Below are 18,645 nucleotides of genomic sequence, written 5' to 3' on the forward strand. Positions count from 1 at the left end.
ATTGTTGGCTGGCCGGTTGGCCTTTCATCTCCAACCCTTGGTGTGGGTCGTCCGTCGGTCATGTTCTTGTTTGATTGTTGGCCGGTGGGTTGACCTATGCCTAGGACGGTTCGGGGTGTTACAGGCGGTCCTTAGGACCGGATCCGGAGTACTTCGTAGCGGAGACCCGGGGTGCCTCCTAGCGGGGACCCAGAGGCCGGTGTCCTGCCTGGGGTCTGGAGAAAATCAATACCTGAGTATTTTTTCCCAACAAAAAAGACCTTTGGGTCCAAAAGAAACCTCCGGGTTCAAATCAACGTCCGGGTCCTGAGCAACCTCCGGGTTCAAAACGATCTCCGAGTCCTAAGTACGACCTCAGGGTCTGAAGGAACCTCTGGGCTCCCAAACGACCATCGGGTCCTTAATCAACCTACGAGTCCTTACTCAACCTCCGTATTCCCAATCATTTCTCTAATTCAATTATCAACCTACGGGTTCAAAGTTTTTCTTACAGGTTCTAAATGTGACCTCCGGGTCTAGGGCAGCCTCCGGGCTCCAGAAACAACCTTCGGATTCCAACGACACCTCTGGGTCCCAACAACATCTCAGAGTTCTGAAGCAATACCACGGTTCCGTTCGATCCCAGGATCCAGCTATTGAATCTTCAGGTCCATAAGAGAGACATGCTATCTCTTGGGGAAAATTCACGAGTAACCTATCTACGGAAGGTGGAATGTGTTGCATCCCTATACTCCAAGTTCACGAACCTAACAGATCTCGTTCCGTCTTTAAGTCTTCCCAAGGGTAGCTGGACGACTCATTTGAAGACGCTCCCAGGTTTTGATAAAGGAAGACACTGCTCCAAAAAGCCTACCTAGCAATCAAGGAGAGTCTACCCGACGGAGGCGACTTCGAGTCGAAAAGATATACGAGAAGGTCCCCTTGAAGGTCCACACAACCATCAGCTTCCGGGACAAAAATCCTTATGAACGAAGTGTTCCTGGACGAAAGTCTATATAACCTCCGATTTAAGAAGAATCACATCTCCGAACCTATGGGTTTCAGAAGGATGTATCTCTAAACCTTCATATTTTGGGAGAGCATGCCTAGGATCCTCTGGGTTCCATGAAAGCACGACGCAAGGTCATCCCAGCATTGATCGTGGCCTATCTCCAGGGGCGGATTGCAATGTTGCATAGTTGAAAGTGGCCAAGAATTGATAGCAAAGTTCAACTAATGTCTCCACCTTCTTTATTCGGCATGGAAACTACTGCTCGCCGCAAACAACATGTCCAAGAGATCTACTCTGGTACCAAAAATCAACTAGGATATCTACATGCACAAAGACGAACATGCTGAACGTCCCCCCTGCCAAAAGTCAAGGTACAATCCCGAGACGAGGCAAGAAGCTACAGCTACAACATCAAAACCTCAAGGGGTATCAAGTATGCTAAACGCAATAAGGAGACCGGCACGAAGACCTGAATGAAAGTCCATTACAGCTTTTACAAGCTCAAGAGGCGCATGCAAGGCCGGTAGAATCAAGCATGAGGATCCTCAGTTTTGTCCTATGGGTCTTATTAAACCTCCTCATCCCTCTAATCCTTAGCCTCGCCAAGATTCTCCCTCTTAGAATTCTTGGGTCCTAACCCATACACTCATCCACACGATTTGTGGAACCATAGAGCCTCAAGAAATGCAAACTGAAGTCATGCATGAACTAAGGCCGAGTATTGCTACAGAAGCAGCACAAGCATCTTGGGTATGAGCAGAAGCATCACCCTTTAGGAAGACGTTCTCGGCTTCTCCAACAAACTTTCGGCTAACTCCGACCAATCCCCACCATGGGCGCAATGTCTCATCCTTATAAAGGAGAAGAAGAAAGTCGTACAGGCTCAACTTGATCCTGCGCGATAGTGATGTCCGCCCTTAGAGAATTTACTAGGTCCTACATGGTGGTTCTTCCTAATTAACCACTTCCAGGTCATCGGAATCAAGGGTACAACTACAGACCAAACACATGCCCATTGAAGCATGTCTACCACGTGTCTGCATGGGATCAAGGATTTTTGTCCATTCTCCAGGTCATACATCTCCAATCAGGCCGCTAATCCTTTCAGACCTAGCGCAAGTACATCTGAGAACTACCGACAAGGAAGTTTGATGGCCCAGGCTACGAACCGACGTCCTACTCCAAACTCAACAAGGAACTTGATACTACGGTGCAACTCACGAAGTCCTATGAAGAAAACCATGTTATTTCCTGCCTTCAAACATGAAACCAGAAAATAAGGGGCAAACTGTTGGGGAAAAATAATCCATGAAAAAATTACTCCAGCTTCCGGGTCCCGGCCCCGGCTTCGGGTTCCTGCCTTCGGCTTCCAGGGTCCTGTCCCCAGGTCAGGGTCCCGCCTCCGGGTTCTGACTTCCGGCTTCCAGGCCGAATGGTTTCTTATGCCTTAAGATAAATTGAAATCTTCCTTAATACAAGGAAACCTACTTATACACGAAGGGATCCTGCTAAATCTGAGAAAAGGAGGAAGTATTCTAATATATGCGGTCGTCCTTAAGAAAATTGGAAATATTCTATTATCTAAGGATATAATGAATATTTCTAAATCCTAAAAGAGAGGCACGACCTCCACCACAAATATAGGTTTCCAAACCTAAAGAGAGGGAGGCGACACGTCCATCTATGGTAGAAGACATCCAACTCAAGAGCTCGCCAATTCTACACCCGCCAAGGCAAGGTTTCGCACATAGAAGACCATCTTCATCAATAGGCTTACAACCGACGAATCCCTGCGATTACTATCAACTAGATGAAGATATATGCTCACTGCAGCAATCCTGCACCTCTCCTCCTTGGCTCAGACCACGATCTCAAGCTCATCAGCAGGGTCCCTCCATGCTCACTGAAGCACATCGACGCTTCATGCTCACTGCAGCATATCGGCAGGTTTACCATCTGTTCCGGCCATGTGCCCTCTAGAACAAATGACTCCTATCAACTATAGAGCTACGCGCTCCCAAGGCTACATGCCAATTAGGCATTGTGCCCACAAGGCGACGTGCCCATCTAGGCTATGCGCCACCAAATACATGAACTACGAACGGCTTGATCCCCCACTTAAGGGTACGTAGGCAATCCCCACTGAAGGATGCAGCTATAAATCCAAATACCTCCCATAGTTTCGTGCATAGATACCCAGGGACCGACCCTGGTGTTGGGAAAAAATACTCAGGTATTGAATTCCTCCAGACCCCAGGCAGGACACAGGCCTCTAGGTCCCCGCTAGGAGATGCCCCGGGTCCTAGCTAGGAAGTACTCCGGGTCCGGTCCCAGGGACTACCCCCTTCCTCTAGTAAAAGGAAAACTTTCGATAAGGAGAACCTTCCATATTTTCGAATATGGAAGAATTTAACCAACTCCAAACCGACTAAGGCCAACCTAAAACAACTATATAAGGGGAGCCTAAACCCTAAAGCAAGGGATCGACACTTCAATACTTAGAGATTAGAGCTAGGCGGCTAGAACTAGGGTTTATACACCAATCATTGTTGTTCCAGCTTCTTGACTCAATAATACATGTCTTCAAGTCTATTCCTCTCAAACTATATACGAAATCTATACGAACACCAGCCTTGTCCATCGTTCCGTAGTACTCACAAAAATCCTACACAAAAATCCCCTAACAGTTTGGCGCTAGAAGGAGGGGAGTAATCTAAACTACGTGATAATGGCGGTGGATGAGCAGGACGAGCTACCCGAAGCTACTCCAAGAGAAGCCGAGCTCCAAAGGAAACTCGACGGCATCCAAAGCCAAGTGACCGAGCTAAATAGAGCTCGAGTAGAAGTTACGGAGAATCCCGAGCTCTCCTCAGAAGTCCACATCTTGAAGGAGAAGCTCGACGAACACTCAAAGCAACTGGAGCAGAGCGCGAGAAGCTCAGCCAGCTCGAATCGGAGAATCTAAACCTCCGAGATGAGAACCAGGCCCTCAACATGGCAAGTAACAAGAAGCGTTGATTCCGGGCTCAGATCCGTCCCATGCCGACTCTGGAGACACCCAACTATGGAACGGGTGTGAATCTCCCACCTACGGCGTCGCAAGGAGACGCAGCAACGCGCGAAAAGGCAAAGGATGCTCAGACCTACGACGTAGAAGATTGCAAATCTGAGCATGAACCCAATAAGGAAGCCCCCGAGGGAGCAGCAAAAATGGAGTCTCCCCTGGTTGCTTACCTGGAGCAGATGTTCTCCAATAGGCTTGATGCCATGCAGTCCATGGTAGAGAGGCTCCCAGGAGTAGCTCCCCCCATCCGGAAGAGCAAACCCGACTCTTATGCTGACACTCCTTACGCGGATGAGACCACCTTCATCGAGATGCCCAGGAGCTTCTCCTTCCCTAGCATAAAAGCGTATGACGGCACCAGCGATCCGGACGATCATGTCGCCCAGTACAGACAAAGGATGCTCGCTGTAGCCCTCCCAAAGGAGTCGCATGAAGCTACCATGTGCAAAGGGTTCGGTTCAACCCTGACCGGACCCGCTCTACAATGGTACATAAACCTACCCACCAGGTCCATAGCCTCCTTCGCTATTCTCAGCGACAAGTTCGTAGAACAATTTGCCAGCAGCAGGGACCTGGAGAAAACATCTGACGGCCTCTACGAAATCCTCCATCACCGGGCGGAAGCCCGCTTCAATCAAGAGAAGGTGTCCATTCCCGAATGCAACATCCCCACTGCCATCTCTGCCTTCAAGAGAGGTCAGCTCCCCGACGGGGACCTCTATAAGGAGCTGACCAAATATCAGTGCAAGACAATGTAAGACGTCATGTCCCGAGTCTGGGCTCGGGTGAAATGGGAGGAAGATGTCGCCAGTCGCGCTAAGGCGCAGGTAAAGAAAGACCCCAAGGCGGTCAGACCAGACCAAACCGAGTGAGGCAAAAAACCCTCTCTAAGATCAACCAAGGATTCCGGAAACCGAAACCGGGGCAGATACCAGAACCGGCCGATCGAGAAGGCAGAAGGGATGGCAGTGTCCACATGGCCAAACATCTCTCACCTCTCTGTCTCAAGGCGGGAGCTGATAAAGGTTCTGAGGCGGATGGGCCAACAGGTCAAGTGGCCTCAAAAGATGAAAACGCCCGACTCTTTCCGGAACCATGGTCTCTGGTGCGATTTCCACCAAGACCACTGTCACAAAACGGAGGACTGCGTCGCACTGAAGATCGAGGTCAATGTATTCCTTAAGAAAGGACACCTCAGGGAGTTGCTTTCCGAGAAGGCCAGGCACCATCTAAGCAAGGAGACAACGGGAAAGCCAACTGAAGCTGCTCCCGTCTCGCCACCTCGACAGGACCGAGTGATCCATGTCATATCGGGCGGCTCGGAAATCAGCAGTATAAGCCACGCAGCAGCGAAGAAAAGCCCTTGGAATGCCAAACACGGCCTAGAGGCAGCTAAGCCGAAATGCCTGCTCCTGGGTACGGATGAAATAAGTTTCACAGCCAAGAAGCAGGAAAAGGTTCTCACCTCACATAATGACGCCCTGGTCATATCGCTCATTGTAGCGAACTATCTGGTGAAAAGGATACTGGTAGATAATGGAAGCTCCGGTAATATCATCTTCCAGGACGCATACAAGGATCTAGGGCTGGAGGAAAGCACTCTAACTCGAAGGATAACCCCATTCATAGGGTTCAGCGGAGAAGTCAAGCAGACCGCCATAGAGGTGACCCTCCCGGTATACGCTGAAGGGATCAACATGTCAACCAAGTTCCTTGTCGTTGACTACGATTCATCCTACAACATGATCCTGGGGCGACCCTGGATTAACGGCATGGTAGCCGTCCCTTCGACTCTTCACCAGATGGGGAGATCCCCTACACCCTGGGGCATAAGTGCAATCAGAGGGGATCAAGAGCATTCCTGCTCCTGCTACCAGACTACCTTGAAGGGAAAGACCAAGGTCTTATAGCAATTATAGAGGAAACCTACGGCTCATCACACCGAGTAACCGGAGGTCAAAGAAATGGACTACGTGCCATTAATCGAAGGGGACCAGACCTGACATCTCAAGGTTGGCTCCAAGCTGACCGAAGGACTAAGGAGGAGGTTAATAGACTTCCTCTGGTCTAACTCCGACTGCTTCACTTGGTCCCACGCAGATATTCCTGGGATCGATCCGGAGATCATCATGGACAAGCTGCAGGTGGATCCCCTACATCAACCCGTCAGAAAAAAAAGGAAGTTTGCTTCCGAAAGGGACACAATCATCAACGATGAAGTCAAAAGCCTGCTCGGCGTGGGGTTCATTCGCGAGGTGTAATACCCGGAATGGCTAGCCAACGTGGTCATAGTCAAAAAGAAGAACGGAAAGTGGAGAGTCTGCATAGACTTCACAGACCTCAACAAATCCTGCCCAAAGAACCCCTTCCCTCTGCCTCACATCGACAAGCTGGTCAACGCCACCGTGGGGCATCAGCTGATGAGTTTCATCGACGTGTTCTCTGGCTACAATCAAATACTCATGCATCCGGAAGACCAGGAGAAGACATCCTTCATGACGTCTAGAGGGATCTATTGCTACAAAGTTATGCCCTTTGGCCTAAAGTACGCGGGATCAACCCACCAACGACTGGTGAACATGATGTTTGCGGACCAGATAGGGCGCGCACCATGGAGGTCTACATCGACAACATGCTGGTCAAGTCCCTAGAGGCTGAAGACCACATATCTCACCTGCAACAAGCCTTCTCCACTCTTCGGAAGTACAACATGAAGCTCAACCCAGCTAAATGCTCATTTGGAGTTCCGGCAAATTCCTCGGGTACATTGTAACCCACTGGGCATCGAAGCTAACCCGGAGGAAGCGGGCGGCCACTATCAGGGCCATCCATTCGATCCCTTCCCCGAAGAACGTCAAGGAGGTCCAAAAGCTAACGGGAAGAATGGCGGCTTTGAGCAGATTCATCTCCAGACTCTCCGACAAATCTCATGCCTTCTTTGGAACCCTAAAAAACCCAAAGGATTTTCAGAGGATGGAAGAGTGAGAATCCGCTCTCCATCCTAAAGGTGTATCTCACCACTCCTCCTCTCCTATCCAAGCCACTACTCGGTGAGGTCCTGCTGCTATATCTAGCAGTCTCGGAGCACGCCGTAAGTGCCGTCCTAGTACGCGAGGAAGGAAGCAAGCAGCTACCAATCTACTACATAAGTAAGGCTCTCCTGGATGCAGAAACCTGCCACAGCCATCTAGAGAAGCTGGCCTTAGCCCTGATAGTGGTCGTCCGCAAGTTGCAGCCCTTCTATTAGGCTCACCCAATCGTGGTCGTCACATCTTTCCCCATAAAACTGGTCCTCCACAAGCCTGAAGTCTCCGGACGCCTAGCGAAATGGGCTGTGGAACTAGGGGAATATGATGTGATCTGTCGATCAGCCACAGCTATAAAGTCACAGGTCCTGGCAGACTTTGTGGCCGAATTCTCCCCTACCTTGCTCCCAACTTTGGAGCAAGAAGTGCGCCTCCAAAGCGAAACAAAGCATTCTCCTGCATGTCGACGGATCCAGGAACATCAGGGGAGCCGGGGTAGGAATAGTGCTTACCTCGCCGACAGCAAACTCGGCCTCAAGGGCTGTGAGGTGCAACTTCAAAGCAACCAACAACGAGAGCGAGTACGAGGCCTTAATCGCAGGGCTAACACTCGCCCGTCAAATGGGGGCAGAAAACATTCAGGTATTCGGTGACTCCCAGCTGATAATCAACCAAGTGCAGGGAGAGTACCAACCAAAGGACGACAGCATGATCCAGTATCTGGCGGTCGCCCAGCGAGTCATCAAGAAGTTCAAGAGTAGCAAGCTCACTCAAATCTCCAGGGAGCAGAACTCGCAAACCGATTCCCTGGCTAATCTAGAGTCCACCCTCGAAAGAGACAGCCAAATGAGCATACCCTTGCTTGTACTTCAATGGCCAGCCACCCTGGAGGAACCCCGGTCCGAAGAGGTCTCCGCTATCAAAGATGGTGAAACTTGGATGACCCCCTAGTCTGGTACCTTGAGAATGACATTCTCCCAGAAGATGGCAACGAGGCCAGAAAATTCAAGAACCAAGCCGCAAGGTGTTGTATCTCCCAGGAGAAGCTATACCAGAGATCCTTCTCAGTCCCATACTTGAGATGCGTCACACCTCGAGAAGCCGCTAGAATCCTTGTAGAACTACATGAAAGAGATTGTGGATCCCACTCTAGCGGCAGAAGCCTGGTGCTCAGGGCCAGAAGGGAGGGCTACTACTGGCCCGCGATGGTCGAAGACGCCAACCGGGGAGCCAAACATTGCGACCAGTGTCAGAGGCACGCTCCAGTTTCTAAACTTCCTCCAGAGAACCTCAAGTCCATAAGCTCACTGTGGCCCTTCGGAAAATGGGGCATGGACATAGTGGGGAAATTCCCTATGGGGCCAGGGCAGAAGGTCTTCCTTCTGGTAGTCACTGACTACTTCTCCAAATGGGTCGAAGAAGAAGCGCTCAGACGAATAACAGACCTCCAGATCCGCACATTCCTGTGGACCAACGTAATCACTCGCTTCGGGTTCCCCACGAGATCGTCACCAACAATGGACCCCAATTCACGAGCCACAAATTCAAGGAGTTCTGCAAGGACTGTGGCATAAAGCTCACTTTCGCCACACCCCGACACCCCCATTCTAACAGACAAGCCGAATCCACGAACAAAACCGTGGTCAACATGCTTAAAAACCGACTGGAGGGTTCTCATGGGAAGTGGGCGGAAGAACTACATGGAGTCCTCTGGGCCTACCGGACCACTCCCAAAACAGCGACGCAGGAAACTCCCTACTCGCTGGTCTATGGCTCTGAGGCCATAATACCCACGTTGATGCATGTGAGAACAACGGTCTCAAGGTCTACCTCTCAAGAGGAGAATGACTAGCTGATGACGTTGAGCCTCAACCTACTCGACGAAAAATGAGAGGCCGCTCGACTAAGAAACTGGTCCTACCAGCAAGATGTCGCCAGGACGTACAATAAGAAATTCAGAACCAAGACCTTCCAGCAAGGGGAGTGGGTTCTACGACGAGCAAAAAAAACGATAGGGAAACTCACCCCCCGGCTAGGAAGGACCCTATAAGGTAATCGAGGTGCGGAGAGCAGGCGCCTACAAGCTGCAAGATAGCAAAAGTAAAATACAACCCAACTGCTGGAACGCCATGCACCTCAAAGCCTATCATTTTTAATACGGTACCCGGACCATGATTTCTACTATCTTACTATACACTATTTAAGCATTATGATTTCCTACTCCTATGTATGCTAAACGTCTCAGGACAAAACTTATAATAAAAAATTGTTCCGACTATGAAGGCATACGAACTGGATCAAGTCGCCAGAGACCTCTGATCCTGGCCAACCCTTGTCAAAAACTGGCATGCCCACAGAAAATCAAAATGGGTATGAGACATAAAGCAGGAATGGGTATGCGCAAGCCTGAGTATGCTGTCAAAACTACCTAAAACCCATGTGCAGCCTAAGGCGCATCGGGGTCCTAGGGTACCATTGTGAGAAGTACATGTATTAAAACGTTACGTGCTACACAATACGGGGAACACATGGTATAATTATAGCCAAAGTACTGTGAAATACATGGAGCAATTAAAACCCTACTTCTCCAGACGTGGAAAGCAGCGAAGCCTGGAACTTGGGTCATAACAGCCACACCAGCACCCTCTAAGCCTGTCAGTGACTTCCTGCAGAAGTAGAATACAACATAGGAACTCGATAGTGGCCAGCTCCCGAGCGGCAGAATGCGAAATCTAAACAGGTATCGGTAGTAGTCTTGCCTGGGAAGGCGGAGTACGGTCCCTGCGAAAATAAATATTCCAGTTTCCCAAGGAACTTCGGGTTCATATGCAAGCCCCCGATCTAAAGAGGAAACCCACGGTTCCCCACACGATTTCGGGTCCTATGTATAAAATATGAGCAAGAACCTCCGAGTTCTAATCAAAGATCTCAGGATCTAAGGAAGAACCTCCGGGTTCCTATACGGCCTCAGAGCCCTAAATATGATCATTGAAAGAGGATAGAACCCCTGTGTAGCCTAAGCCGCATCGGGGTCATTACATCTCTAAGAACCTTCGGGTTCCCATGTGACCTCAGGGTCCAAATACAAACACCAGGGTCCCGATACGATCTCAGGATCTAAGGGAAAACCCTAGGTTCTCGCACGACCTCAGGGTCCAATCACGATCTCAAGAACCTCCGGGTTCCAACTACGGTCTACGGACCAATCAAAGAATATTCGGGTTCCCATACCGCCTTCAGGCTTCATTCATGATCCCAGGATCTAGAGGAGAACCTCCGGGCTCCCCCACGACCTCGGGGTCCCAAATAAGACCTCATGGCCTAGGAGAACCTCCGGGTCCCAGACACGATCTCAGGATCTAAAGGAGAACCTCCGGGTTCCCCTACGACCTCTGGGTCCTGAATATGACCTCTCAATCTAAAGGAAAACCTCCTGGTTCCCAGACGACCTCCGGGTCCTTACGCGACCCCCGGGTTACGAAAACAATCTCTAGACTCCAAGAGTCCATATTCTAGAAAGCTCGAAACCTCTGGGTTTCAGAGCCCATCTCTCAGGTCCTAGCTATAACCTCCGGGTTCGTAGGCTACCTTCTGGTCCCTGCATAATCTCTAGGTTCGGGGCAATCCCAACATCCAAAAAATGGCCTTCGGGTTCTCACAACATCTTCTAAGGCGAAAACCTGGGTTCGACCCTCAGAGTCCCAACTCCTGATCTGTGACTCTGAAAGATGCGCCCTGCTACCTCTCAAGAAGAGAATCGTAGACGAAGACCCTGCTTTGAAGACAAGCTTAAACACACAGCTAAGAGGCCCGCTACACGGAAAATAGAACATAGTTAAAAATCTGAAGGCATTTCTTTTTAAGAGAAAAGGGGCCACAGCAGGGCCAATGTTTTACAAAATAAAAATAAGGCACGAAGGCCGGTAGATAAGTTTTAAACCCTCATAGAGGGCGAGTACAACACAAAAGAAACCCCCACAAGGGGTTAAGAGTTCTGACAAAGATTAAGGATCAGTCGGAGGATCATCAGCAGCAGGCTCCGAAGTCTTCTCGACTTCAGTCTTTCTCGGGATCATTGGCTCTCCTTCAAAGGAGGGAGCGGGAAGTCCCAAGAACTCAGCCTCAGAGGTCTTCACCATCTTCTATCGCTCCAGCGCGCCTTCAAGATCCCAGCTGTTGGTCTGATGGTTAAGCCATTCCCTCATTAGCTCCCAGCGAGTCACCACTATGGCGCCGCTCACCGCCATAGTCTTCTCAACATCGAAGGTCTCCGCGGCGCACCTCAAGTCGCATACCTCCTCCTCCCGACGCTCCAACTGCTCCCTCAGAGAGACATTCTCCGCCGCAGCCAGCATCCCGGCCTCATCTTGGTTCCTCACTTTGAGCTTCAAAGCTTTGATCTCCTTCACCTTGGGTAGAACATTATCCTTCTCCTCGTGCAGCTGAGAAGTCAGAGCAGCCATTTCAGCCCTGAATGAAGCGTGATCATCCATCCTCTCACCAAGGTGGAACAACTGGGACATCGCCTGCACAAGAACAAACTGATCGTTAGAAAAAAACACGATACCAAAAGAAATGAAAAGGAGAACAACGTGTTACCTGAAGAAGATTGCTCTGGATGAATTGAATGGAGGCAGAAGAGTCCCCCTCTGGTAGAACCACCGGGGTCAAAGGGAACACCTTAGTGTTGAGATTAGCCAAGACAGTGGCTGGGTCACTCGACGACGAGGGAGAGACTTTCGGGGTAGATCCCGAAGCCTTATGCTTCGTTTTAGAAGAGGCTAGAGCAGTCGATCGGTCGATATTAAAGCTTGACCAAACGCATTGATCGATATTCCAATAGAATAATCGGTGGACGGTTCAACAAGTGCATCGATCGATATTCCTATAGAATCATCGATCGACGCTGGTCAATAGAGAAACCTAGAAAGCGAGAGTCTAGTGGTTTGTTTATAAGTGTTGAGCTCTACAATATCATGCATACAACTTGTTAGGCATCTGTAGGATTACAACTGAACCTCTTATTTGAGAGAGTAATTCACTCCTTAGGGTAATTTGAGTGAGATCATTCGTGGAAGCCTTTCCAATCCTGGTCAATGATCCTGCAATAAAAGCAGACTTTGACTGAGAGAGAAATTAGTAGAAAGAGAGGAAAGGAACTTCCATTTACCTGCAGGTTCAGATACTTATTTGAGCATCCTTGCATCATGTGATCGATACTCCCAAGGTAAAACCTACACTTTTATCTATGTAAGAAATGAGGTTGGTAGAGGGTATTATTAGATAGGATTTGCTAAGTTGTTGGCCAGATGAATTTGGTTGCTATACTAGGATATTGTATGATGTGCTTCTAAAGTTAGGATTTCATTGATGCGGTTAGCAACATTATAGAAGTGATGATTCTAAGTTTAAAGATTAGGTGAGTCCCTGTTTTTTTTTCAAACCTCTCTCAGAGAGACTACTCTTATTTTTCTTGAGGACAAGCAAAAGGGTAAGTCTGGGGGAGTTGATAGGCATACGAACTGGATCAAGTCGCCAGAGACCTCTGATCCTCGCCAACCCTTGTCAAAAACTGGCATGCCCACAGAAAATCAAAATGGGTATGAGACATAAAGCAGGAATGGGTATGCGCAAGCCTGAGTATGCTGTCAAAACTACCTAAAACCCATGTGCAGCCTAAGGCGCATCGGGGTCCTAGAGTACCATTGTGAGAAGTACATGTATTAAAACGTTACGTGCTACACAATACAAGGAACACATGGTATAATTATTGCAAAAGTACTGTGAAATACATGGAGCAATTAAAACCCTACTTCTCCAGACGTGGAAAGCAGCGAAGCCTGGCACTTGGGTCATAACAGCCACACCAGCACCCTCTAAGCCTGTCAATGACTTCCTGCAGAAGTAGAATACAACATAGGAACTCGATAGTGGCCAGCTCCCGAGCGGCAGAATGCGAAATCTAAACAGGTATCGGTAGTAGTCTTGCCTAGGAAGGCGGAGTACGGTCCCTGCGAAAATAAATATTCCAGTTTCCCAAGGAACTTCGGGTTCATATGCAAGCCCCCGATCTAAAGAGGAAACCCACGGTTCCCCACACGATTTCGGGTCCTATGTATAAAATCTGAGCAAGAACCTCCGAGTTCTAATCAAAGATCTCAGGATCTAAGGAAGAACCTCTGGGTTCCTATACGGCCTCAGAGCCCTAAATATGATCATAGAAAGAGGATAGAACCCCTGTGCAGCCTAAGCCGCATCGGGGTCATTACATCTCTAAGAACCTTCGGGTTCCCATGTGACCTCAGGGTCCAAATACAAACACCAGGGTCCCGATACGATCTCAGGATCTAAGGGAAAACCCTAGGTTCTCGCACGACCTCAGGGTCCAATCACGATCTCAAGAACCTCCGGGTTCCAACTACGGTCTACGGACCAATCAAAGAATATTCGGGTTCCCATACCGCCTTCAGGCTTCATTCATGATCCCAGGATCTAGAGGAGAACCTCCGGACTCCCCCACGACCTCGGGGTCCCAAATAAGACCTCATGGTCTAGGAGAACCTCCGGGTCCCAGACACGATCTCAGGATCTAAAGGAGAACCTCCGGGTTCCCCAACGACCTCTGGGTCCTGAATATGACTTCTCAATCTAAAGGAAAACCTCCTGGTTCCCAGACGACCTCCGGGTTACGAAAACAATCTCTAGACTCCAAGAGTCCATATTCTAGAAAGCTCGAAACCTCCGGGTTCAGAGCCCATCTCTCAGGTCCTAGCTATAACCTCCGGGTTTGTAGGGTACCTTCTGGTCCCTGCATAATCTCTAGGTTCGGGGCAATCCCAACATCCAAAAAATGGCCTTCGGGTTCTCACAACATCTTCTAAGGCGAAAACCTGGGTTCGACCCTCAGAGTCCCAACTCCTGATCTGTGACTCTGAAAGATGCGCCCTGCTACCTCTCAAGAAGAGAATCGTAGACGAAGACCCTGCTTTGAAGACAAGCTTAAACACACAGCTAAGAGGCCCGCTACACGGAAAATAGAACATAGTTAAAAATCTGAAGGCATTTCTTTTTAAGAGAAAAGGGGCCACAGCAGGGCCAATGTTTTACAAAATAAAAATAAGGCACGAAGGCCGGTAGATAAGTTTTAAACCCTCATAGAGGGCGAGTACAACACAAAAGAAACCCCCACAAGGGGTTAAGAGTTCTGACAAAGATTAAGGATCAGTCGGAGGATCATCAGCAGCAGGCTCCGAAGTCTTCTCGACTTCAGTCTTTCTCGGGATCATTGGCTCTCCTTCAAAGGAGGGAGCGGGAAGTCCCAAGAACTCAGCCTCAGAGGTCTTCACCATCTTCTATCGCTCCAGCGCGCCTTCAAGATCCCAGCTGTTGGTCTGATGGTTAAGCCATTCCCTCATTAGCTCCCAGCGAGTCACCACTATGGCGCCGCTCACCGCCATAGTCTTCTCAACATCGAAGGTCTCCGCGGCGCACCTCAAGTCGCATACCTCCTCCTCCCGACGCTCCAACTGCTCCCTCAGAGAGACATTCTCCGCCGCAGCCAGCATCCCGGCCTCATCTTGGTTCCTCACTTTGAGCTTCAAAGATTTGATCTCCTTCACCTTGGGTAGAACATTATCCTTCTCCTCGCGCAGCTGAAAAGTCAGAGCAGCCATTTTAGCCCTGAATGAAGCGTGATCATCCATCCTCTCACCAAGGTGGATCAACTGGGACATCGCCTGCACAAGAACAAACTGATCGTTAGAAAAAAACACGATACCAAAAGAAATGAAAAGGAGAACAACGTGTTACCTGAAGAAGATTGCTCTGGATGAATTGAATGGAGGCAGAAGAGTCCCCCTCTGGTAGAACCACCGGGGTCAAAGGGAACACCTTAGTGTTGAGATTAGCCAAGACAGTGGCTGGGTCACTCGACGACGAGGGAGAGACTTTCGAGGTAGATCCCGAAGCCTTATGCTTCTTTTTAGAAGAGGCTAGAGCAGTCGATCGATCGATATTAAAGCTTGACCAAACGCGTCGATCGATATTCCAATAGAATAATCGGTCGACGGTTCAACAAGTGCATCGATCGATATTCCTATAGAATCATCGATCGACGCTGGTCAATAGAGAAACCTAGAAAGCGAGAGTCTAGTGGTTTGTTTATAAGTGTTGAGCTCTACAATATCATGCATACAACTTGTTAGGCATCTGTAGGATTACAACTGAACCTCTTATTTGAGAGAGTAATTCACTCCTTAGGGTAATTTGAGTGAGATCATTCGTGGAAGCCTTTCCAATCTTGGTCATTGATCCTGCAATAAAAGCAGACTTTGACTGAGAGAGAAATTAGTAGAAAGAGAGGAAAGGAACTCCCATTTACCTGCAGGTTCAGATACTTATTTGAGCATCCTTGCATCATGTGATCGATACTCCCAAGGTAAAACCTACACTTTTATCTATGTAAGAAATGAGGTTGGTAGAGGGTATTGTCATATAGGATTTGCTAAGTTGTTGGCCAGATGAATTTGGTTGCTATACTAGGATATTGTATGATGTGCTTCTAAAGTTAGGATTTCATTGATGCGGTTAGCAACATTATAGAAGTGATGATTCTAAGTTTAAAGATTAGGTGAGTCCCTGTTTTTTTTTCAAACCTCTCTCAGAGAGACTACTCTTATTTTGCTTGAGGACAAGCAAAAGGGTAAGTCTGGGGGAGTTGATAGGCCATGGATTTTACCCACTTTTAGCCATGGTTTATATATGTTTTTAGAGTCTTTAATATACATTTGGACCCTTTTTAGAGTAATTACAGGTTCATGTACTTACTTGAGAAAATGATGTATTTGGCGCAATTTGGAGACTTTTCGAGTGCTTTGCTGGAAACAGAAAAGGAGTGAATTATTGAGTCAGAATATCGACCGGCGAGTACCAAGAATAATCGATCGACGGAAGGTTCTAACCATCGATCGACAGCGAAGCCACCCGCGAGTTAATGATAATTTAGAATATTGCAAGTTTCACAAAAAGTTCCAAAAATTCCATCTTAAGTCTCTGGCCGCCTGTGAGGCTATATTATTAGGGTTTTGTATCATTTTAGAGGCAGACTTGCCTAGAGACCTTTTAGACCTAGTTTGGAGAGAAGTAACCCTTCTACCATTGGAGAGAGAGCTTAGGATTGTTGAGAGAGATCTGAACTTCATAACAAAGAAGATCTTGAACTTCCTTGCTTTCTTTACTTTGTTTATTGTTTCTCTTGCTATTCATTTATTTAAGTATTATTTAGACCACCATAACTATGTATCTTCCGACATATGTCATGTTCAGTTTCCTGCTCCCTTTGGAGATATGTGAGAACCTTGCGAGTGCCATCACACAATTCTGGTGGAGTTCAAATCCACCAAAGCGTGGGATCCACTGGGCTAAATGGGAAAAGATGTGTGCCCCTAGAGAGGAGGGAGGTATTGGTTTTCGCATGATCCACGAATTTAACCTTGCTCTTCTGGCGAAACAGCTTTGGCGTCTTGTACAATTCCCAGATTCACTAGTGGCGAGAGTTCTTCGGGGAAGATACTATCGATTGAGTTCGCCTTTGCGAATCGGTGCAGTGGATAGCCCATCATATGTGTGGACGAGTATCATAGCGGCGAGAAAACTTTTACTCTTGGGCATCAGGAGTAAAGTGCATTCAGGATATGAAATTAATGTTTGGCAAGATCCATGGATTTCTTCGATTCCAGCAAGACCAGCGTGCTCCAGAGCCCCAGTAGTTAATACAAAGATGTTAGTCAGTAATCTTATTGATTTAGAAACAATGGAGTGGGATACTCAAATACTGGAACAGTATGTAGACCAAGAGGATATATCAATGATTCAGAGTCTGGCCATAAGCCCTACTCATCGACGCGATACTTTTTCCTGGAGCTACACCAAAAATGGACAATATACTGTCAAATCAGGATATTGGGTAGCTACAAATATTCTGAGAGATGTGGAGGAAAAAGAAGTTGTTGAGCCCAGCATAACCAAACTTTAAGCCTTTGCTTGGAAAGTCAATGCACCACAAAAGATTTGTCATCTTATATGGCAACTTATCTCTGGGCAGGTAGCTGTCACAAGGAATCTGGTACGTCGCAATATGCGATGTGATAACTACTGCCCAAAATGTGGAGATCCGGAAGAGACAGCTACTCATGCAATCTTTGAATGCCCACCGGCAATACAAGCATGGGAACTGTCATCAACACCGTCAAGGTCTCAGACTTCCCCTACTTTGAGTATCTACACCAACATGGATTATCTCTTTTGGATGAAGAATAGTATTATGGAACTACAAAATGATAGAGACCCATATCCTTGGATAATTTGGTACATCTGGAAAGCAAGGAACGATTAGCTGTTCAGAGGTATAGATAGGGACCCACTGGAGTTAGTCAGATATGCAGAGAGTGAGTGCCAGGCATGGTATAGTGCAAAGGAATCTACACCTGCTCCTCCACAGACACAAATGGTTGAAGAAACACAAGCCTTAAGCTTGGAGAACATCTGTATGGTGGATGGTTCATGGACCTCTACGGATCAATTCAGTGGAATTGGATGGGTATGGAAGGATGATAGAGGGAGGATACAACTAATGGGGACAAGGAACTTAAGGAGGCGCGAAACGTCACTTCACTCTGAACTGGAAGCATTAAGATGGGCAATGGAGAGCATGCTACAGCACTCGACATGTCAGAAATTTGGAACGGATTGCAAGGACCTGATTGCAATGGTGAATAATCCACAAGCATGGCCAAATTTCTCGACTGAGCTGGAGGTCATTCAAATTCTCAAGATGTGTTTTTCGGACTTCAAAATTCAATACTTCCCAAGGGTGCAAAATGGAATTGCTGACTCGCTAGCTAGGAATGTCCGTTCTTTTCAAAGATCTTTGTATTTTGTTGGTTGTTCTATTCCGGTCTGGTTACCCAGGCCACCTCAAGTTTGAGTAATAAAATAGCCGTTTGTTGCCAAAAAAAAAAACTATGTTTCTTACGAATATGTCTGAGTAGTCTTACTGTTAGATTTAGGTTTCTCATAAGGTTGATTTATGTATTGCTAACATGAACTGTTGTTAAGGTATTTAAAATATAGTTCTTCATGTTCTTAATGTTAAGTTTAGGAATGATCACCCTTTAACTTAGATCCTAGGATTAATTGAGACAAGCAATAGCTTAGCCCAATACCTAAAACTAAACTAGTATGATCTAACTGACTAGATACACACGAAATTTGGTCAAGTAAGTTAGAGAACACTAATCAAACCCGCTCGTAAAGCTTTCTAGAAGAAGCATCGATCGACGCGACAATCGCTGTGTCAATCGATATTTTGAAAGGTGTATCGATCGATATTTTTTACGAATCATCGATCGAAACTTTCTCGTGATTGATATACGAAAGTTGAAATCTGAGATCTCGATATAGATAATCCAATTGATTTTACCCAAGTTTGCGTTCGAGAACAATTAATATCTATAAACCCCTAATAACCCAAATAAGTTGCTTACTTATCATACCTAAGATGATAC

The 18,645-nt window shown here is 47.6% G+C and overlaps 1 protein-coding gene across 1 annotated transcript; it reads left to right on the forward strand.

Moving 5' to 3' along the window:
- The first annotated feature begins 5,017 nt into the window (after nucleotides 1-5,017).
- LOC106378229 lies at nucleotides 5,018-5,965 on the forward strand. Its single transcript, XM_013818390.2, has one exon. The coding sequence runs from the start codon at nucleotides 5,018-5,020 to the stop codon at nucleotides 5,963-5,965; it is 948 nt and encodes a 315-aa protein (XP_013673844.2).
- Nucleotides 5,966-18,645: the final 12,680 nt, after the last annotated feature.

This window comes from Brassica napus, chromosome C3 (assembly GCF_020379485.1).
Source record: "Brassica napus cultivar Da-Ae chromosome C3, Da-Ae, whole genome shotgun sequence".
NCBI classification, from domain to species: domain Eukaryota; kingdom Viridiplantae; phylum Streptophyta; class Magnoliopsida; order Brassicales; family Brassicaceae; genus Brassica; species Brassica napus.